The sequence below is a fragment of the Lepisosteus oculatus genome, chromosome 1 (genome assembly GCF_040954835.1).
Source record: "Lepisosteus oculatus isolate fLepOcu1 chromosome 1, fLepOcu1.hap2, whole genome shotgun sequence".
NCBI classification, from domain to species: Eukaryota; Metazoa; Chordata; class Actinopteri; order Semionotiformes; family Lepisosteidae; genus Lepisosteus; species Lepisosteus oculatus.
The window spans coordinates 77,636,898-77,659,671 of record NC_090696.1 but is presented as its reverse complement, the minus strand read 5'-3'; the positions used below and the strand labels follow the sequence as shown (position 1 = coordinate 77,659,671).

General features: G+C 48.6%; 1 protein-coding gene across 8 annotated transcripts; it reads left to right on the top strand.

The window, feature by feature from the left end:
- Window positions 1-287: 287 nt before the first annotated feature.
- On the top strand, window positions 288-22,168 carry exoc1 (exocyst complex component 1). Of its 8 annotated transcripts, none has more exons than XM_069193549.1 (21): window positions 288-449; window positions 1,221-1,352; window positions 2,511-2,638; window positions 3,585-3,744; window positions 4,521-4,538; window positions 5,467-5,654; window positions 6,449-6,676; window positions 7,784-7,916; window positions 8,409-8,518; window positions 9,095-9,163; window positions 12,136-12,285; window positions 12,448-12,553; window positions 14,160-14,204; window positions 15,096-15,259; window positions 16,052-16,159; window positions 16,713-16,795; window positions 17,615-17,843; window positions 18,928-19,111; window positions 19,424-19,623; window positions 20,071-20,265; window positions 20,934-22,168. In XM_069193549.1, exons 2-21 carry the CDS (start codon window positions 1,229-1,231, stop codon window positions 21,084-21,086), a joined length of 2,775 nt encoding a protein of 924 aa, XP_069049650.1. In that variant the 5' UTR covers window positions 288-449; window positions 1,221-1,228; the 3' UTR covers window positions 21,087-22,168. The 8 variants fall into 8 exon arrangements, with proteins under 8 accessions (XP_069049650.1, XP_069049642.1, XP_069049659.1 ...); XM_069193541.1 differs by having other exon boundaries at window positions 1,090-1,352; XM_069193558.1 differs by lacking the exon at window positions 4,521-4,538 and having other exon boundaries at window positions 1,090-1,352.
- The last annotated feature ends 606 nt before the right edge of the window (window positions 22,169-22,774 follow it).

Here is a 22,774-nt window from a genome sequence, read left to right as displayed (position 1 = left end):
GAACTCGAACCCGAACAAGACAGACGCAGTGCCCAAAGTTGGAGCCCTGGATTGAATTTCTCGACTACACAGTGATATTTAGATACTTTATATTTATATACTATATACTTCCTTTTTTAATGCATTATATTCATTTTTCTGAGCTTTTATTGACTTTCTAAGTGGATTTAACAATGCATTAGACGTGATGTCAAAGTTCCCCCCGGCCAGCCGAGCGCCCTGACTCTAATGACGTCCCTATCCTTCCTCTAGCCGCTGTTCCTGAGTGTGACGTCCTGCCTTTTATCCGGAAACAGGAAACTCAGCTGGGCTGGGGCAGCTTGCTAGCTAGCTCTGCGTTTGGAAACAGCTCATGACAGGAAAGCGGCTCGTATTGTTGTGTTTGTATGGATAAACAAAGCGACTAAGGGCAAGATATTGTCATTCCCGATACACATTGTTTTATTAAGGTAAATGTGCTTTCCTTGTTAACTAAACGTAATAGTTTGGGGGGCATTTTGATTGGAAAAGGGCGAGCCCGAATCCCTTGTTCGTTTACGTTTTGCCACTTAATCCGTATTTACTAAATGTGCTCTGTTTGGGGGTCTTCCATTTCAGCGGTATAAATATCAAAGAGGGATGTCTTGCATGGATAAGTCCTACAGTAGTCAGAGCCCCAGATGCATGGCGCCCTTTGTTGTTAAAATTAGGGAGTAGCGCGATTTGGTTGCGGGATTTAATTCCTTGTTGCGCATTACTGTTCGTGACGCCTGACTCAGAAGTAATTTAGATGCAGTAAATATATCGGTGCGGGTGTCTAGAGAAGGAAGTGGGTTCTGCTGCGCCGTGGGTTGCTGGGGAGTGATCCACGGCGCTGCAGAATTCGCACTCTTGGTTGAAGTGTGGGCTGTTGAAATCCCGAGGGCTTCCCTCGGTGCAGTCTGCCAGCCTAGGCAGGCTTCTCAGTCCCAGGAATATAATAATAATAATAATAATAATAATAATAATAATAAAAATAAAATACAGCGTTCAGGGACCCCCTGGTTGACTTGCACGGTTTTATTGTAACAGCAGTGTAATTCAGTGTTCTTAATGCCTGGTGTTTTTAAGAACCTGCAAAAGTGCTGAATAAACAACACAAACAAACGTGCAGCAGTGGTACGAACGGGTGCTCTGGCACGGAGCCCTGCCCCTCTCCCTGCCCTCGCGTGCCCGGCAGTAAGTACGGCGTGTGCCTGCAGCAGGAGGGATGACGGCCATCAAGCACGCCCTGCAGAGGGACATCTTCACGCCCAGCGACGAGCGGCTCCTCAGCATCGTCAACGTGTGCAAGGCCGGGAAGAAGAAGAAGAACTGCTTCCTGTGCGCCACAGGTGCGTCCGGCGGGCCGGGCTGCGTGCCTGGAAACGAGCGGGCGTGGGTGGGAGACCCGCGAGCGCTTTGCGGTCCAGCCCCCCAGTCTCCAGCACGAATCGTGCGCTGTAGGGTGGCGTAGTGGTCAGTATTACAGCCTCGCAGCGCTGGGGCCCTGGGTCCGATTCCAGACCCGGGGTGCTGTCTGCGTGCCCTTTGTGTGCTCTGGTGAGGCCCGGGGTGAGTCCTGCCTGGCCCCTGTTGCTTGCTGGGATAGGCTCCGGCTCCCTCCACGACCCTGCTCTGGAGAAAACGGTGGAAAACGGCTGGATGGCTGGATTATGGGGTCTCGCCATTTATTGAGATTTCATTTATCCGTGGTGGGGTTGGAGCGCTGCTGCTGATGTGGAAAGATCCGGTCATTATCACACCAGACTCCTGTTGGCTTCTGGAGTCCCGCGCCAGGAAACCGATTCCCGGGAAAGTGGTGTTCTGAAACGTAACCTCAGTGAAATCGTGCGTTCCGAAAAGAGCCCCAGCGCCGCGTTGGCGGGAGATGACCGTCCCTCTGCCACGGGCGCCCGACTGGGAGTTGTGCGTCCGCTCGTGACGGGGTGGGTGTCTGTGGCGCCAGCGGGACCAGAGCAGCGCCGAGCTCCCCTGGTCCGGCGTTCTGGGGAGGGCTCGTGCTGTCACACTCCAGAGTCCCCTGCAGCCCCGTCGCCCGCGGCCCCTCGCAGTGACGCAGGGCGCCCAGGGCCTGCGTGCCAAACGTTCTCCAAGCTGGATGCAAACTGCCAGGTTTCCGGAGCCGTTTGACGCGCTGCGCCGCCGAGAGTAGGCCCGTTTCTGAGCGCGTTCCTCTGTGTAGGCGTTCTGATGCTGTGTAGCGTCGAGTCTTCATCTGCACTGACGGTCCCTGTTTTTCCGAAAGCAGGTGGCTAAGGCTCAGTGGTGCTGCCGCTGCGCCCGGCGCGTGGGGACTGTTGCACAGCGGGTCGTGTGAGTGTGGCAAAGGGAAGCTGTTGACCCCTTGAAGAGTGAAGTTGTGTCACCTGCAAACTTGTGCGGTGCACAGAGTAACGCAGCTGAGTGTGAGAAAAGCCCCCTCACACGTCGGGCGTGCGCTACCCAGCAGCCTGCCCTGTAAGACCGCCGTCCCCCCTCTCCCCTTCCAGTGACCACCGAGCGCCCCGTGCATGTGCAGGTGGTGAAGGTGAAGAAGTCGGACAAGGGCGACTTCAAGAGACAGACCGCCTGGGAGCTCAGCAACCTGGCCATCGTAGACGCGAAAGATGCCAACAAGGTCTGTAAGAAAACAGCGGGGCGTTTTGTGTTTTCTTTGGCCTCCTTGATCATGTCATGCGTTTGCTTTAATACAGAAAATTGTTTCAGTTGTGGTTTAATTGAAATGAGGAGCTTTGCAAAGCACGTACTGTAGCACTTGAGGCAAATAATCAAGACGGCCTCGTCAGTAACAGGTCACAGATTTCGAATGTCACTGTAGTCTTTCCTTTCGTCCTGCTACAGTACATCTTCGCTTTTGTAACTGCAGTTCCTTAAAATTGCGATCTCTTTCTCCCAGCATGTGTACCCTTCCTTATGTGATTGGGTTTGTAAATGCACCTACCATTCAGTTCTTCAATTCTGAATGTTTCCCTTTGAACAGTATGATTTGTACATTTACTTGATCTCTTGAGTTAGACATGCATGTGAATGAAGTGATCATCTTGGGTCGAACACATGCTGTTTTTTTTCTTGTTCAACCTGTGCTGTTTGTAATTTTTGCTCGACTGGTGCAAAGTCCAGTAGAATAATTCCATTCATTTTTCATGCTTTATGCAATTTACCGTTTACAGTTTAATGCAGTTGCCCAGAACATGTAAAAGCATTTATGATGAGTCAAAGGCAACAAAGAAACTGTCTTCAGTTGTCCTTTATTGTAACTTGCTGTTCTTACAAGCGTTGTTTTTGTTTCTCCACATTTGTGCTGCAGTGCAGTGATATGAAAGTGGGGTTAACCAGTTAAGCTGCATTCAACGAGGGGGAGCTGTTTTCTAGAAATGGTTTCGTAATATCATTGTATATTTTTTATACGAGACCGTCATGGTAAATGAACTCTTGACATGCCCCTTCCTGACTCCAGAGCTTGGCTTGACCTTGTTCCTCGTGCTGTGCTCCTGCGCTTGAGTATCTTGGGCTGAGGGCAGTGGGATTTGTCTGCTAGTCTGGAGCCCTCTTCTCTCGAACAGGAAAACCCCGAATTCGACCTGCACTTTGAGAAGGCGTACAAATGGGTGGCCAGCAGCACGGCGGAGAAGAACTCGTTCATCTCCTGCATCTGGAAGTTAAACCAGAGGTACCTGAGGAAGAAAATCGATTTTGTTAACGTCAGCTCCCAGCTGCTGGAAGGTATGCAAATGCTCTGTCGTGTAAAAAACATTACTAACCTTCTCTGTTGTATTTTCTTACCGTCTGTCCTAATACAGCTTTAAAAACCTTGGATTGTGTTGTGTCATCCCGCTTCTTGTTATTAAAAACCTATTTTAGGTTTAGGAAGTAGTTGCAAACTGAGATAACTCGCTGTTGCCAATAAGTCAGTGGTATTACTTACAGAAAAGGTCCTTGTTTGAGAGTGAAAAATCTGAGGGCTCAAATGTTTTAATCTGCCTTGTTGTAAATTTATTGTTCAGTTTTGCCCCTAGAACAGAACATCATAACTAGATCTTTTTATTTGATTTGTGGAGCAAATTATCAAGTTGTAGTTTGTGTTTTTTTATGCAATGACGGATCACAGACACAGCTGAAAGGCCTTTGTGTGTGCAGTGAGACTGATTTTGGAGGTGAAACTCTTTGCAAACCTTGTTTTGTCTCTTCCAGTGAGTTGAAGTCACCTTTGTTTTCCACCTTAACGGTTTTAACTGGGAACCCCAGGCTTTTCTTAGTTTGTTGCAAGTCGTAATTGCAGAGACTCGATATTCCTGTAGTCCTCTGGCGTGGGCTCAGACGTCTTGTCGACATCGCGAAAGCTGCCTTTTCATTTTTGGTCCCTTGGGTGTGTGCGCTTTGGGTGAATGTGACAAGGAAGTGGTTTGCGAGGCAGAAGATTAGCACATAGTTCACTTTGCTGCTCTCTGGCTTTAATAAACTTGTTCTTTGCTCTTCCCTTTTCACCCCTCACTGGCCAGAGCTTCCTAAAGCTGAAGGTTGGTAACACTTACTGTACCTCTCTCCCATCTTTGTGTGTTGTTCACCTTCCACGAGCATCCGTCTGCATTGTCTTTGTTGCCTCTGTGAACTGTTCTCGTAACAGTTATTCGTCCTCCTGGAGGCCGTGGCGTCACTTGTGTCCGGTGGTGTTTTCGTCACGCGTTTCCCCCACAAGAACAGCGAAAGTGGCCTGTCGTGTCAGCAGGAGAGCCGCCGTCGAAGAAGCTTGCTTGTTTATAGTCATGTTGCCATTGTTTTGTTCTGGAGCGACCGTGTAATCGAGCCGGGAAGTCTTACTGTGCAGGCTGCAGCTGTGCTCATGGGCAGCTCGTCTCCCGGGAGGCCCTGCTGGATATTCCCTCTCGTGGGCCTGGGTGCAGCTGGGAATCGACCCTAAACTGGTTGAAGTGAACTTCCAAAAAAACTTTGACTGGGACCAAACCTTATCTTATATAGTGCCTCTAAAAACATCTTCTCAAAGCACTTTATAGGTTAAAGGAAAAAAAAACAGCTAAAAAGTGCTCAAAACTTCCTCTGACCTCTAAGCTGCTAGTTGAGTGCTGAAAATAAGCAAGGCTGCCTCGAGACGCTTCTCCCTTATGAAAGTTTTGAATTTTTGTTTTGCGATACCTTGCTTTTTCGTGCTGCACTGGTGAAGTTGGCATTCGTAGTTGCGCCGGCCCTGAAGTCAAAGCACAGCTTCACTTTTCCTTCTTTCCGCAGTTCTGTTTGTTAAAAAACCACGCGTTGCGCCTTGAGTTTTTTTTTAGTTCCTCTCCCACCCTGTAGTGCAAACCCGACGCGTCCGGGCAGGACAGCAGCAGGATCTGGGAACGAGTTCAGTGCATGATATCTGTAGCTGCTCAGCCGCCCGGCCCGGAGGGGATCGGTCTGAGCGCGATCTGTCCTCTGTGTTTTGTGAAGAGTCTGTCCCCAGCGGGGAGAACCAGAGTGTTGCCGGGGGCGATGAGGATGCTCTGGACGACTATCAAGAGCTGAGCACCCGGGAGGAGCAGGATATCGAAATAATGATGGAGGGCTGCGAGTACGCCATCTCCAACGCCGAGGCCTTCGCCGAGAAACTGTCCAGAGAGCTGCAGGTGCTCGACGGGGTGAGTGGTCCGCCCGTCTGCCCTTGGCATGCAGGTTCAGGAGCATCTGAGGGGACAGCTGTAACTGAAGCCAGCAGGTAAGGCTGATGCTGGCTCCCAGGCTCCACCAGAACAATTTGGTTTGTCAAGCCCAGATGGTGTCTGGGGATGAGATGAGTCCATAGTGCTGTTAAAATAACAAGGGTTTATTTGTTACACACATTAGAAATATGAGGGTTCTCCACCCTCATCTGTCCTCCCACCCTCCCTCACAGAGGTGTTATGTGGCTGGAGGAGACTCTCTCATAGGCCCCTGTGTGCACAGCAATGCACTGCTGTGCGCACACTGGTCAGGCAGTCTGGCCTAGAGCGTCTTTAAGGGAAGTACCGCAGGCTGCCCTGCTGCCGCATCAAACAGAATATTCTGACAAAGCACCTGTCTCTCTAAATCTGTGATTCCTCAGTCCGGTTCCAGAGGGCAGCCTTCGGCACTGCAGGTTTTATGGGTTTCTTCAGATAACCAGCACCAGCAGAGCTGGACAATCTGTAAACTTGCAGGAGCTGAAGGGGAGGAGTAGAAGCCAGTGAATGACCTGAGTTACAAGTCTTGAATTAGTATTGCAACGCAGTCTTTAAGTTGTTCTGCAAACAAGGAATGGGATGTTGCTCTGCCCTTTCAGTCACCTCGGCAGGTGAGGTTGACGTGTTATCCGCGGTTGGCAGGCGAAGTCCTCCCCTGCTCTCCTCGCTCGAGGAACACTTTCTCATGGCGTACAGCCCCCCCGTTTCAGTCTGCCCTGCCTTCTGCACCACAGGCGAACATTCAGTCCATCATGGCTTCGGAGAAGCAGGTCAACACCCTGATGCAGCTGCTGGACGAGGCCCTGAGGGAGGTGGACACCATCGAGGGCAAGCTCAGCAGCTACGAGGAGATGCTGCAGAGCGTGAAGGAGCAGATGGACCAGATCTCGCAGAGCAACCACCTCATACAGCTCAGCAACACCAACAACGTGCAGCTCCTGGAGGAGATCGAGTTCCTGGTGGTGAGCGAGTTTGTGACGGGGAAGCCAGTACAAACCAAAATGCCGGAGGTGGATCAAACCCCGCTGGGGTGCAGAAAGTTTCTTTTCTTAGCGAGTTTAGGAATCCTTCGCAGAGCTGTGCGCATTAATGTTACTAACATCTTTTATTTATAAAGCGCCTGTCATAGCCCGAAGACGATGTACGCAGTTTTAAGAATAATACAAAAAAGTATTAAATATAAAAAGTTAAAGAGAGAAAAAAATAAACAAGAGTATACAGGTTCACACGGATAGAATTGAGGGCAGACAGACACAGGACCTAGGAAAAAAAGTGAGTCTGAAATTTAGATTTGAGCAGAGTCAAAGAACCTGTCTCTTGAGGAGTCCATAGCCAAGGAGCAGTGGCAGAACAGCACAGTCACCGGCAGTCTGAGACTTGAGTCCCAGGTGCAGTGTCTCCACTGCTGGAGCCCGCAGGAGGAGTGTAAACATGGAGGAGACGCATGATGGAACCAGATTGTTTAGAGCCTTAGAGTTCGTTAACAAGATCTTGTACTGAATACGTGACTTTATAGGCAACCAATCTAGAGACCTAAGTGCTGGAGCGATGTGCGGCCAGATTCTGGTGCGAGCTAGTAGTCTAGCTGCAGAGTTTTCATACGAGACTCGAAAGCCGGGAGAGGATCGGGTCTGACTCCGAGATTCAGGCCATGAGTGGTGCCAGAGCGGCAAAGCCGTCCACCATTCGTCACCATGAACTATAACAGTTTAGAGTTTAAACGGCACCTGTTTGGGGGGAAAACGCGTGCAAAACTAGATCGAGCAGGAGTTTGTTATGGCAAAGAAGACCTGACCACTGCTTCAGCCAAATATTGCTTTGTTTTCTGCTATGCTTTTTGCGTGAAGAAGGTGTTTGCGTAACAGGCCTTGATTCACGAAATCTGAATGGCAAAAACGAGCCGGTTCCCCGGGTCTGGAACAGCCGTCGAGGCGTTTATCGATTTTCTTCTATTATTCTTGTGAAAAATGGGAGGAAGCAGTCGTCGGGCTGGTTTCAGTTTCCTCCTGAGACAAATCCAGGTGCGTCATACCCCTCACCCGCCCACTGAAGCCCTCGCTGTCTTGCAGAACTACATGGACCTGTCGAAGGGGCACATCAAGGCGCTGCAGGAGGGGGACCTGTCCGCCTCCAAGGGCATCGAGGCCTGCACCAACGCCGCAGAGGCACTCCTGCAGTGCCTGAGCGTCGCGCTCAGACCAGGTCAGGCCCACCACAGATCCACCCTGAGGAACGCGTAGGACCTTTAAACGCCTTTACGAGGGCCTGTCCTGTTTTGTTTTCTGTCTTCTGTTCATTAATAAAGGAAGATAGGGTTCACAGTGGAGGAGAAGCAAATAAGAAATATGGCAGAATGTATTTAAGCATGGTGTTCCGGTATCCGATATCCCGGGTGACAGAGGTTCTGCGTTCTGTCGCTGTCCATGAGGACGTGTCCGAACGAGAGGAGGCACGTGCTGGTTAGTAGCTAGTGGAACTGATGATCTTGTCCGCCCATTTATTTGCCCCTGTTGGCTTCAGCAGCTCGGCTGCCCGGCCTGCTCCACACCCCCACAAGCAGCGGGCCGCCGCCGTGAGGCAGGGGGAGCAGGGCGTCTTGCTCTCCGTTCCAAGGGCTTTCCCGTAGTTTCCTCTACGTCGGCCCGTCTGTGCCGGGGGAGCCCGCTGAGCTCTGTGCTCTCTTGTCGCTGGCAGGACACGACAGACTTCACGCCGTGAAGCAGCAGCAGCACCTGTTTAGTGAATTGAGGGATCAGTTTGCAAGGAGACTCACCAACCACCTCAACAACGTGTTCGTTCACCAGGTAATATTTGCTGTTCCTGGTAAAAATGTTCATCTTTCTGTTCCTCCTGTTGTTTTCAGCCGTGAAGCTCAAGGACTCTGGGGTAGTTTCTTTCAGAAGGAGTAGCGCCGAGCAGTGGAAAATATAAAGACAGAGTTGGCTGATTAGTGTGAGGCCTTGCTTTAAGGCTGAGGTAGAAGGGTTGAATGGAGGTTTACTTTGCTTGCAAAACTCAGTAATAAACGTGTTTTTGTTTTAAATCATATAATTTGCAAAGAACCAGTGCAGAGTTGCACAGGACAGGGGGTGGTCTTCTTTGCTGATAACTCTGTAGTGTAAGGATTCCTCTAGCTGCTGTAAACCAGGCTGGCTGGAGAGAAAGGAGCAGGGGCGTCAGGAAGGTTTATTCCTCTGGGGGGTGCATGCAGTCCATACACTGACGTCGTCTTAGCTTTCACGCTGAGGCGTGGATTCCTGATTCACAGCCACCATTTCTTCTGCAGTTCATTGATTTAATCTGAATCACGATGCGTCTCCTATTGCTTCAGCCTGTGTTCACCCTGTCTCTTGTTTCCTTCCTTGCCTTCTCTTAATCAGTTCAATCACTTCAGTCACTTCAGCCTGACCATTCCTCACTTCTATAGGGCCTCCTTTTTGTCACTGCCCGTGAGTATGACCACGCACCCCCACTAACCCGTGTGCACCTGGAACCTGACCTCTGATTCTCAGCAGTCATGGCCAGGAGTGGGCATGTCTTTTTCTCAGTTACAGCCTGCTGTGTTATATTCAAGGTGCAGAAACTTCCTGAGGTTGTGAAGGACTTGTTTTTACTGTGGGAATGTCAGGTGTAAACTACCGTCAGTGACGAGCATGTGCGTTCATGACGGTTGAGTTCATTTATTCAGAAGTGCATGCATTCATTCGCTTGAACAGCCGCTGAACAGCTATGGTCAGAAGCACACGCTTGGGGTGTCACGGTGAAGGGGTGTCAAACTGAAGGGTGGCGATGCAGCAGGTGTCGTACCTGCTGTGCATTTCTGGGAAGTTGTGGCTCACACTGGTGGTTTTTTTTTCCTCTCACTGCTTGTCTGACTTTTTTCAAAGTTGTATGTTCTTTAACATGTTACTGTTACCGGGTGATTCCTTTAGTATCTTTGTATAGGAGCGCACACACAAATTAGCATTTAATTGCCCTTGTGCATCTGACATATAAACTGCACTGAAGTTCCCAGGAGTTTTGTATTGTGAAAACTTGATTCATTATTGATCAAGATTATTTGATCAAATTGAAGAATCATCTCTCTGCTGATGTCTTCGTTGCCGTCGCGACGTGTCGATCTGTTTAGCGTTCTCTTCTGAAGTGCCCTGGTGAAGCGGTGCTGGCTTGTAGTGGTGTCTGCTGGCCGTCATGGGGCCACAGGTCCAGGTGTGAGATGTGTGCCGGATTGTTGGGCAATAAATGGGCAGGATCTCTCCTGCGTTATCTGTTTATTAAGGAAGTCAGTACCCAGGTTCCCCAGGTGATGGTGTGCGGAACGAGAGGAGGCACGTGCTGGTTAGTAGCTAATGGAGCTGATGATCTTGTCCGCCCATTCATTCCCCCCTGTTGGCTTCAGCAGCTCGGCAAAAGGGCAAAAGACTGTAGCGGCAGTGTTCGGGGTTCTCATTACTCGGGCAGGGTTCAGTTCAGGGTTTGAATTACTTGGGCCGGGTTCAGTTACTCAGGCAGGGTTCAGTTCAGGGTTCAGATGACTGGAACAGGATTCAGTTCAGGGATCGGATTACATAGGCAGGGTTGAGATTAGTCGGGCAGAGTTCAATTCAGGGTTCAAGAAATGTCGTTTTCTTCAGAGCAAAAGCAGAAACAAACCAAAGCTGTTAACACAGGGGTGCATGACTCCTCAGTGTGTGTAACTGCTGGTGTTTTCTGTAGGGAGGGGGGACTTTGAGATGCACTGGTCTTGCTGTTTTAAAGAATGTGTCCCCAGGAGGGCATGATTAACAAAACCAGCTGAATGAAAGGGTTATAAAAGTGATTCATGTTAAAAAATGCTTATTCAAGTCTGTGATAACCTTCCAAATGTTTACCATTTGCTAAAAATTAAATTAACTGTTTCTATTATGACGATGTTTGTGAGCGTCATTTTCTTTTAATGTCATTAGCGTTATATTGCCATTTATTTTAAACATGCTAAACATACATTTATTTAAACTATTGTACTAATTTTTGCTTAGCATGAACTAACATAAGCAAGAACACTAGATTCTGGAAAGCTCTCCTGTTCTGTGCCCTCGGTGTCCAGGAGCACTGTCTGAGCAAGAAGGCTAGATTCTGGAGAGCTCTCCTGTTCTGTGTCCTAGTGTCCAGGAGCACTGTCTGAGAAAGAACGCTAGATTCTGGAGAGCTCTCCTGTTCTGTGCCCTGGGTGTCCAGGAGCACTGTCTGAGCAAGAAGGCTAGATTCTGGAGAGCTCTCCTGTTCTGTGCCCTCGGTGTCCAGGAGCACTGTCTGAGCAAGAAGGCTAGATTCTGGAGAGCTCTCTTGTTCTGTGTCCTAGTGTCCAGGAGCACTGTCTGAGCAAGAACGCTAGATTCTGGAGAGCTGTTCTGTGTCCTGGGTGTCCAGGAGCACTGTCTGAGCAAGAACGCTAGATTGTGGAGAGCTCTCCTGTTCTGTGTCCTAGTATCCAGGAGGACTGTCTGAGCAAGAACGCTAGATTCTGGAGAGCTCTCCTGTTCTGTGTCCTAGTATCCAGGAGCACTGTCTGAGCAAGAACGCTAGATTCTGGAGAGCTCTCCTGTTCTGTGTCCTAGTATCCAGGAGCACTGTCTGAGCAAGAAGGCTAGATTCTGGAGAGCTCTCCTGTTCTGTGTCCTAGTATCCAGGAGCACTGTCTGAGCAAGAACGCTAGATTCTGGAGAGCTCTCCTGTTCTGTGTCCTAGTATCCAGGAGCACTGTCTGAGCAAGAAGGCTAGATTCTGGAGAGCTCTCCTGTTCTGTGCCCTGGGTGTCCAGGAGCACTGCCTGAGCAAGAAGGCTAGATTCTGGAGAGCTCTCCTGTTCTGTGCCCTGGGTGTCCAGGAGCACTGCCTGAGCAAGAAGGCTAGATTCTGGAGAGCTCTCCTGTTCTGTGCCCTGGGTGTCCAGGAGCACTGCCTGAGCAAGAAGGCTAGATTCTGGAGAGCTCTCCTGTTCTGTGCCCTGGGTATCCAGGAGCACTGCCTGAGCAAGAAGGCTAGATTCTGGAGAGCTCTCCTGTTCTGTGCCCTGGGTGTCCAGGAGCACTGCCTGAGCAAGAACGCTAGATTCTGGAGAGCTCTCCTGTTCTGTGCCCTCGGTGTCCAGGAGCACTGTCTGAGCAAGAAGGCTAGATTCTGGAGAGCTCTCCTGTTCTGTGTCCTAGTATCCAGGAGCACTGCCTGAGCAAGAAGGCTAGATTCTGGAGAGCTCTCCTGTTCTGTGCCCTGGGTGTCCAGGAGCACTGTCTGAGCAAGAAGGCTAGATTCTGGAGAGCTGTTCTGTGCCCTGGGTGTCCAGGAGCACTGCCTGAGCAAGAACGCTAGATTCTGGAGAGCTCTCCTGTTCTGTGCCCTGGGTGTCCAGGAGCACTGCCTGAGTTGCCACCTTCCTTGGCAGGGTCATGACCAGAGCTCCACCTTGGCCCAGCACTCGGCGGAGCTCACCCTGCCCAAGCACAGCCCACTGCACCGCGACCTGCTGCGCTACGCCAAGCTAATGGAGTGGCTGAAGATCACCCAGGACGAGAAACATGGGGGCTTGACGGCGGTAAGGACGAGCAGGCAGGGGGCGCTGTTGCGCTCTCGTTGTCAGCCTTTGCTCCCTCTCTTGAAATTGTTTCTGCTGATCAGGGCAGCAAGTAAAGTCAATGCGTGATCTTCTTCAGGCATGCGATTTGTGTATTAATACTTTTTCGTATTTTTTTAACAGAATTACGTTGATTACATTTCAAGATTGTATGAACGCGAAATTAAAGATTTCTTTGAAGTTGCCAAGATTAAAATGGCGAGCACAACCAAAGAGGGGAAGAAATTCGGTAAGATTCTCATCGACACCTTGTTCTTTAATTGCTGCTTTTGAACACCTGTCTAGCACTTAGACAGGGGAGCACTTTCTGTCCGTTAATAGAAGTGTAGTTTTGCCAAGTGAAATTTGTGGTTATGTATGAGGAAAATCTCTGTGTACAGCAGGATATAATTTTATGTTGTTCTTTTTTTTAACCATTCCCTCAAGATAAAAGAGTACACATAAAAAAAACAAGGAATTAGCATGCTTTTTGTTATAAAAGCAAGTAAGCATCCTTTATTATGTTGCGATGGACTTTGAAACCATGAGCACTAAAATTGATGCTTAAAGGATTCTCTTAGTGTTTTTACAAGTGCCTGATCATGTTCTTGCTATTGTTGAGGATTGCCCAGAAAGTAATTAGAACAGTTATTTTCAATGTAGTAAAAACTTGTCGACCTTTGACATAGATTTTCTTTCCGATATGTAAGCAAAATAAGTTGTGGAATCGTTACTGCAGACATGCGAATCTGCTTGAAATGTACTCTTGCATCAAAAGGCTGATACTGAATGCTACCAGAACATCTCAAAGACCTTGTCAGGACATTTGTGCACTGTCAAACCAGAGTCCCCGAACCCTTTCCAGGGCCTGTCAGCTGTCTCCTTGGGTTCTGGGTTCACTTTACTGGATGAGTGTAAAGTCATCACTGTTTCACAGTAGATTTAGGGAAAATATTGTTTGGTGTTCTTACACAATTAAGTATTAAGTACAGTAGTTGAAAAGTATATGTTTATGTTCTAAGTAAATGTTACATAATCCACCAAAATGACCTGAAAATTGCATTCAAAAAGGGGTGGTTTCTGTAAAAAAACATTTTCTGTTATCTTTTCATTTTCTGAAGCATGCACTAAAGATCATCCACACGTGTTAATTGCGCTTTAAGACAGAATGCCCATTGTCTTCAAGCTCATTCTGTTTTTGTGATGCAGGCAACATTATTTAAGACAACAGCAGGAACGATAGAACATTATCAATTATTTCAGACGTTTTTATGAGTCTGCGGTCATGCCTTGTGAAAAAAATAATGTCCTGTATGTTGGTTCTCCAGCCCTGGTCCTGCAGAGCCCCAGTCTGCTAGTCTTACAGGTGTTACACATGTTCTAAACATTTCAACACCTGCTAACTGTTCATGAACCAAGTTTACTAACCTATTCAGTTTAGAGAATTTCAGTTTAGAAATTTTTCTTTTGATCCCAAATTACTTTACTTCATTTAACAAATCAACTATTTAACAGATCATGATGGAGGAGTTTCCAGTATTTAGCAACTGGTGGCTTGAAGCCGCCCTGCAAAACCTGTGGGATTGAGACTCTCCAGAACCAGCTTTGGAGACCCCTGGTCTGCATCAAGCTTGTGTGCTATCTTCCTTCTGAAAACAGAAGGGCAGCATTTTAAGTGTTCGTTTTAAATCGCCTTGGCTGTGAGCACAGTTTTTCAGTTCATCGCAGCTCTGGTGCATGCCTGTTTTTTTTTTCCTGAACTAACTTCTAACGGGCCTCGTGCTGCATGGTTTGTGTGACACACATGTGCTAACTTGTCTCTGTCTTTGATGCCTGCATTCTAATCTGCCGCCCAGCCACGCTGCCTCGAAAAGAGAGTGCTGTCAAACAGGAGACGGAGAGTAAGTATCCCAGCACCCCTTTGTCCCCTCTGTGCCGCTGTCTCCTGCCTGAAAAGAAAAAGTGTGATGTGCTGTGCAGGATAGTGTTCCCTGCAGGATACTCAGAAGATGAGTCCTGCAGAGAACGGCTGCAGACATCCTGATTCCTAGTTTGGACCTTTCTGAAGTGCTGATCTTTTATTATGGTCTTTATGAAGTGCTTGAGAAGTTAACCCTACCCTTTTTTTTTTCCTCTCATTACATCGGGGAAAAAAAGGACCGATGTCAACCGAAAAATTCTGCTGTGTTTGTCGCTGTGCAAGTTTCAATACGTTTACAGAACATTTCCATCTGCTCCTGCACTAAGTAGCTCTGTCCTCCTTTTCATCTAAGAAGGCGAATTAGAAAAAGTAATACGATATATAATATATGAAGCAATATCTTGCTTCTTGATTGTACATTAGATTTTGTCTCACCTTAAGTAAATCTATTATTAAGCTGAGGGATACCACAGCATACTGTACACCTGTTTATAGAAGAGAATTAAAAAATACCATATATCAGGGAATTTAAAAGTGGTTTTGATATTGTCTAATTGATAATCAGATGGGTCTTTTGATGAATTGAAGGCTAAAATGCTATTACACTGTGCTTGTAATCAGTAACGCCTTCTTATAATTCGATACAAGCAATAGTCTGACGTTCATGAAATGAACCTGAAAAGCAGCTAACTCTGAAGTGAGAAGCTGTGAAAGAAACTAGACATAAACCTAGAAGTCGGAAATGTTTCCATGATGTTTCTCCTCCGTCCTTGCGCTTTGACCTCGCTGGTTGTGTGAGACTGCGCCGCACTGCAGTGACGCGGCGCAGCCACACGCTGATGGCGGCTCTCTCTCCTGGGGTCGGCCGCAGGCCTCCACGGCAGCGCGGGGAAGCTGACCGGCTCCACCTCGAGCCTCAACAAGCTGACCGTCCAGGGCTCCGGCAGCCGCAGGTCCCAGTCCTCCTCCCTGCTGGACATGGGCAACATGTCGGCCTCCGACCTTGACGTGGCAGACAGGACGAAGTTCGACAAGGTGCGCCCAGCCCTGCTCTCCCAGTCAACCCGTTTTATTCCTATATTGCGCCTTTCGATACAGAGCATCCTCAAGGCTTTTCACATCAATTGCACAATAAAAACCAGATATGATGGAGAATGTTAAAAGAAACAAATGCCTTAAGATAGATGGATACTTTATTGATCCTGTGAGGGAAATTGCAGTGCAACAGCAGCCTAGCACAGTCAACACAGCACAGTGTAACGAAATGATACAATAATACAACAATACAATACATACACTACAGTCAGTAAAAGTAAAAAATGGATTATACAGAGTTGCTCACAGTCCAGGATATACAAAAACAGACCCGAAAGTACAGTACACAAAAAGTTGTATTGCACATTATAAATATATTGCACAAATCCCCAGCATACAGTATATTGCACAAAAAACAATTGTAAACGGGAAAAAAAACAGATGTGAGCAGAGAGTTATATGTTGAGTCCAAAAACAGGTCAGTGTTGCCCGGTGCGTTGGTAATGTGATGATACCGGAGCCTCCGGTCCTCTCCACAGCGTGTGAGAGCGCCCCAGTGTTGCCAGTGACTCTGTCACATACTGCTTACGTCAAAAGCAGCAAAGCCAAGCCAAGTTTCTTCTTAGTTTTAAGTTAGAGATGGTGGGGTGGGTGATTTGTCCCCGTCGGAGACGCACCCTGCACACGCCCTGCTCGCCACTTAACTCTTGTGAGTAGAGCCGAAGAAATGCTTTGAACCGCAGCCTCTGCGGGTCCTCCGCAGTGTCACTGACTGCCGCCTTTTCTCCTCAGATCTTTGAGCAGGTCCTGAGTGAGCTGGAGCCTCTCTGCCTGGCCGAGCAGGACTTCATTATCAAATTCTTCAAACTGCACCAGCAGCCCGCCCTGGCAGGGTCAGCTGTAAGTGTGGCTCACTGAGCCTTGGGGAGGGAACGTGACTTCAAGGTGTCTGCTCAGGCTTGGCAGCTGCGTCAGCAGGCGTAGGCTGCAAAGGCACAAGTTAAAGGTTTGTTCCAGGCTGAGAAGAGAAAAAAGAAACACAATGTTTTGGCCTTCTTCAGGTGTGTCAAGCATGCACTTCTTTGCACACACACCTGAAGAAGGCTCCATGTTTCTTCTTCTCTTTTCAGCCTGGAATAAACCTGTTCCTTATTAACCTGAACACGACAGTGTCCTTGGTCTTATTCTAGATTTTTACAGTACACCTCCTAGGTTGTTTGTAATGCTTCTTCAATTCTGGTCTCCTTAATTAACCACTGCCTGGTCGTTTGCATGCTGAGGTGTTGAAATGTGAGGCGCAGGCTGCAGGTGCAGAGGCATCGCTCTGTAGGGTGGGCGCTGGGCTCATCAGTCACGCCCTCTGTGCCGGGGTAGGGGTTCTGGAAACGGGAGCGAGCTCCGGGTCTCGTTGCGCGATGCTGAAGGAGGCCATGCGCCGTGTGCTTGTTTCCAGGGCGACGCCGTCGAGATGGACGGCTCCGCTCACTCCAGGTTTTCTTCCGCGGGGGGCGACAGGCAGCAGCCGGCGGCGTCTGAGTGAGTTGCCCTTCTTGCCCCCGCAGCGTGGCGCGGCGGCCCCCGGCGGCACTGATCCCCCCGGGCGCTCGGGGAGGGGGGGGGGGGGGGGGGCTCGTGGCTTCCGAAGTTTTAACGGCCCGGCAGTCGGTAATCCCGAGCTCGTGGGGGATGAACCAAGGGAACGGGAATCGATCTGGGATGCTGAGTAAGAGTTTGGGGAAAAGTCTGTTTTATATTTTATTTCAATCACCCTGCAACCCACTGGAGCCCAGCAGTGTGAGCCTGGCCAGGACCTGGAGGGGAGACTCCTGGGAAAGCTGAGGCTGCTGCTGGGAGAGGTGTTAGAGCGGCCAACAGGGGGCGCTCACCCTGTGGTCTGTGTGGGTCCTAATGCCCCAGTGTAGTGACGGGGACACTGTACTGTAAAGAGGTGCCGTCCTTCGGATGAGACGTAAAACCGAGGTCCTGACTCTCTGTGGTCATTAAAAATCCCAGAGAGTTTCTCGAAAAGAGTAGGGGTGTTCCCCCGGTGTCCTGGTCACATCCCCCCCCCCCGGCCTCCTAATAATCCCCCTCTCTGAACTGGCTTCATCACTCTGCTCTCCTCCCCACTGAGAACTGGTGTGTGGGGAGCAGACTGGCGCATCATCCAGGTGGGGCTGCACATTGGGGGTGGTGGAGGGGATCCCCATTACCTGTACAGCGCTTTAAATGGAGCGTCCAGATTATTATTCTGTTATTGGGTTTGAGACACCCGTGCGGTAGGAAACCAGCGCGCTGCAGCTGCTGTCTAGGGCAGGAAAGCGCCGGACTGAGGCCGCACTGTGTCCCTTCCAGGAAGGACTCGGTGCGATTCATGATGAACAGGATCTTCCTCTGCATCGAGGTGGAGCTGAACAACCTGATCGCTCTCGGGGACAAGATCGACAGCTTCAACTCCCTGTACATGCTGGTGAAGATGAGCCACCACGTGTGGACGGCGGAGAACGTGGACCCCGCCTCGTACCTGAGCACCACGCTCGGCAACGTCCTGGTGACCGTCAAGAGGAATTTCGACAAGTGCATTGTGAGGAGTGGCCCCCGGACTTTCTCCTCTTCATTTCGTCGTCCCTTGAACGATCGTTTCTCAGGGCTTTTATGAGATTCAGTTATATCTAATGACACTGAAAAATCATTAACAGAAAAGCTGAACCCGCCCGTGGAATGAAGGGTGGAGATAGTTCTATCTGATTTATTTACATCAGCAATTCAGCCCTTTAGTTTATCTTTAGATTTTTAAGTTTATGTAAGTGGAGATCACACTTCAGCTGCCTGGTTGCAGTTATTACAACTGGTTGACTGGATCTGTATTATAAAGTTATGAAATTCTATTGATTCTATTGATCTATTATGATATTCTATTATCACATAAGAGGCAGAAGTGTTGTAGCTCTCTAGACTAAAACTCGTTCCCTTTCTAATGTTTCTTATGTCTCAAAGTGTGACTGAAATTGTTTTCTGACAGCACAGAATTTTTTATAGCACTAAACAACTGCATTTTATCTGGCAGGCTGCTGTGTCTGTTAAATTAAAACTGTATGTAAGGAAAAGCTAGTACCCCAAAAGCACTTTTACGAAAATGTTATTTTCATATTCTGGTTTAGCGGGATTTCTGTCATTTTCTGCTCTGGGAGAATGACATGCTGAAAATTGAAACGGTTAAAAATTCCTAAAACAGTCATTTGTTTGGTACATTCTCTTGAATTTATATTCATTGAACCTCTTGAATTTTTCCCACAGACCCTAGCCCTAAATTAGCGAATAGTTAATTCTAGTAGGCAGCTGCGTCAGCAGGCGTAGGCTGCAAAGCAACAAGTACAGGTTTATTCCTGCTGAAAAGAGAAGGAAGGAATCACGTTTCGGCTGTGGAGCCTTCTTAGGGTGTCCAAATTTTTAACGTTTACTGACGTACTGGAAATGGGCTGTAACTCATCACAGCATTGGTGCCTAATCTTCTCTTAACCTGCAGTAGTATGTCAATTCATAGGTGTGCAAAACATGAAATTAAGAATACATTTAGTCCTGTTTTAGGTGTAGAGTTTAAGGTCTTTATCCACGATGAGGGTTCCTTTAAAAACATTGACGCTGAGCGGCTTGGCTTGTGTCCACAGTCGAATCAGATCCGGCAGATGGAGGAAGTGAAGATCTCGAAGAAGAGCAAAGTCGGTATCCTGCCCTTCGTCACCGGGTTCGAGGAGTTCGCGGAGCTGGCAGAAACCATCTTCCGGAACGCCGAGCGCAGGGGAGACCTGGATAAAGCATACACCAAGCTCATCAGAGCGGTCTACATGAATGGTAAGGGTTAATGTCCGCTTGTGTTTTAGGAAGAATGAAGCTGTTCCCGGGCGAGATTGTCGTTCTTGTGGAAAGTGAAACGGTCCTGTAGCCACAGTTTTTGTTGCATCGCATCTGCCAGCTGTGACAAGTTCAGAAATCTCATCGTGACAGCTTGTGTACAATTAACACTCCTTGCCTGCTGGTTACAGACCCTGTCAGGATCTCCTGTGCTTGCAGGAGTCATCACCTTGTGAAACGGTAGTGTTTGTTTCTATGCCTCATGAACGATGCTGTAGCGATGTGTTTTTTCCCCTCGTTGTGTTTCCAAAGTCGAGAAGGTGGCCAACGAGAGCCAGAAGACGCCCAGGGATGTCGTCATGATGGAGAATTTCCATCGGATCTTCTCCACGCTGTCGCGCCTCAAGATCTCCTGCCTGGAAGCAGAGAGGAAGGAAGCCAAACACAAGTATACGGATCACCTGCAGTCCTACGTCATTTACTCCCTGGGCCAGCCGCTGGAGAAACTGAACGTAGGTGTTGGTGAATGAATGACAGGAATCATGCGTTGAGCACTGTCACCTCTACATGCAGTACAGCAAGCCTGCAGTCACACACTGGGCACTGTCACCTCTACAGGCAGTACAGCAAGGTTGCAGTCACATACTGAGCACTGTCACCTCTGCATGCGGTACAGGTTTGGAAATTCTGATCCAGTGGGAAGAGCGTCACCTATTTGTCTGCCAACATCCATGCAGCACAAACCTAGTTTTCCTTAGGGGTCTCCCTTCCCGGGAGTGACCATGATCCACCTTGCTCAATTCCGAGATCTGACAAGAACTGCACAGTGTCAAGACTGTGTGCTCGTAAAGTCAGTAGAAGCTTTTATTGTCCCACAATGCTTAGCCGTCCTCGAGCGAAGACGCGTAGCGGCTTTGTAGAGATGCCTTGCTCAGGTTGTGCTTGTGCTTCGTTTCCAGCACTTTTTTGAGGGGATCGAGGCTCGGGTGGCCCAGGGGATCAGGGAGGAGGAGGTGAGCTACCAGCTGGCCTTCAACAAGCAGGAGCTGCGCAAGGTCATCAAGGAGTACCCTGGGAAGGAGGTGAAGAAGGGGCTGGACAACCTCTACAAGAAGGTGGACAAGCACCTCTGTGAGGAGGAGAACCTGCTGCAGGTGATTCAGGAGCCCGGACTCCACCGAAGACCTCTTTAGGGTCTGTCTTGTAGTGTCCGTCCCCGAGGCGGGAGCGCTCTGCATGTTGCGGGGGGTGGGTACGCTTTATCCGTCTGCCACCGAAGTGTAGAGCTCATCGTGCACCCACAGACCACTCGCATCGGTGCAGGCGGAGCTGAGAAGTGAGAAACGGGCCCGCACTTTAGGATTAAGGGGGCAGTTTCAGGGTGGCCAGATTGAGCACAGAATGGAATTACTCAGTGGTGCTCAAGACACCAAAGTTACCGCCCTGCCTTTACAGATGCAGCCCTGGGATCTTTAGCTACCACAACAGGGTCAGGACTTCGGTTCAATGCCTTATTAATTGGCACAAACCTCTAGAGTCGTTTACAGTAATGGATATTATTTACAGACGCCTCTCTCTGTGTGCCGCTGCTGTCACTGATGCGATGTTGTGATTGTTTGCTGGGTGGGGACACCGGCAGCAGCAGCAGTGCTGGGATAGCCCACGATCTGCACTGACCACAAAGCGGCGTCTCTGCGCTCGCTCGCCGGCCGCTGGCTGTGTCACGGTCACGGGCGGCCCTCCCGCCTGTCACACTGGCTCTCCCCCGTCGCCGGCTGATCGTAACTCGGCTCCTTGTCTCTCTCTCTCTCTCTCCCCCGAGGTCGTGTGGCACTCCATGCAGGACGAGTTCATCCGCCAGTACAAGCACTTTGTCGGTCTGATCGGCCGCTGCTACCCTGGCGCGGGGATCACAATGGACTTCACCATCCAGGACATCCTGGAGTACTTCTCCAGCATCGCGCAGTCTCACTGAGCCCGGCCCGGCCGGCGTCAGACACTCCTTCAGCGACGCGGAGGCTGTATCCTTGTACTCCGCAGCTGAGGGAGGCGCAGGAGAAAAACCCGTGCCTGGAGAACAGAAACCGGAGACAGGCACTTAATATAGAAGCAGCGATTGCCACGTGATCTTGGTTTCCTTTAGGTTATTTTGCATTTCAACGCTGGTTATGACTTTAAGGATGTTTTTTGTGTGTGTGCGTGCTCCTCCTGAGAAGTAAGTAACGCGTTTGGAGTGGGGTGAAGTAAAATGCTCCCGCTGTTAAGATTGAAAAATGGGACCCTACCGACAGCCTGCCAAGTTAAGCATGATTGTGGGTTCGTCTGAAGCATTACATTTGCCCCAGATGTTGAGTTTGAGTTTGTTACGAACACTATCAATACACTATTAATGTATCTTTCTGTTAACCACTAATCTTTACAGACTGAGGAATGAAAAATCGTTCAGGTCTCTCTGAAAGCATTAAGAAACACATTGATAGATGTCAATGTTTTACTACAGTAAAAATGAGATTCCTGAAAGGTTACAAACTCAAATCTTCTATATTAAGCAGAATTAGCGAGTAGTTAAACTGTGGATACAGAATCATTTGGACAGAGTAGCACCTAAATTTTGTTTAAGAGATTACTGATCCATTTTTGGTTTTATTGTGCTCAAGAAGATACACTTTGTATCTATGCCTGGGCTGTTGAACCTGTAGAATTTTTTTTTTAAATATGTTCCCACCATATGTAGTAATATATTTTTAAATGCAAAGAAAATTGTCACCCAATCATGTTTTCTAAGAACCTTCACTATCTTTGGAGGGTATTCTCTAACATGGACATTAATCAAGGAAAATAATACTCAGATATTACACCCTGACCACAGATCTTGGGTCTCTGGTGCTCATAATCACTGTGAGGGTGAGACAAGCACTCTGAACCTACTGTTTCTCTAATATTTAATTTTTTTAATTTGGTGCATCTATTTCATAACACACTACCACAGCAATTTGCAGCAGAGCTCTTTTGTATGTGAAAGTAACACATATTGAATAAATCGTGTCTACTGCTTGGTGTTTTGTGGTTTTCTTTCATACTTAATTATGGTTTATGTACCATATTTGCGTCAGCCAGTTACATAATACTAAAGTCTCGTTTAATCATGTTTCTTACTAAATGCAATTTTCCTGAGGTGCATTTTAGGGTTCTGTTTAAAATCAAAGCCCCCAAACTTATTGTATAATAACAACGACATGCACTTTTGTTGCCTCTGAGAATTGTTAGTGCATTGTATTTTGATGCGATGGCAGCCAGAGTGCGCCATTCTGCTCCCCACACACCAGCTCTCAGTGGGGAGGAGAACAGAGTTTACTACTTTCAGGCAGTTACTGCACATGCAAATATTATGCGTCAGAATTGGCCCCATCTCAATCATTGGTAAGTGATTCAGTGGGGTGGTAGGACACCTGTGCACAGTCCTTCACTGTCAGTCAAATCATAACTCCCACCACTCCTCTGAACAGCCGAGAAATGAGAAATTGCGTCGCCAGTCGAATTATCCCCTAGCTCCAGAGCAGGGATTCACCATTAACCATTCAGGCAGGGTCGTGACTGCCCTCGGCGTGGTGAAGGTTTTTTTTTCCACAGCAACGGCAAAGCCAGCCGCTAGGGGGCTCTCCC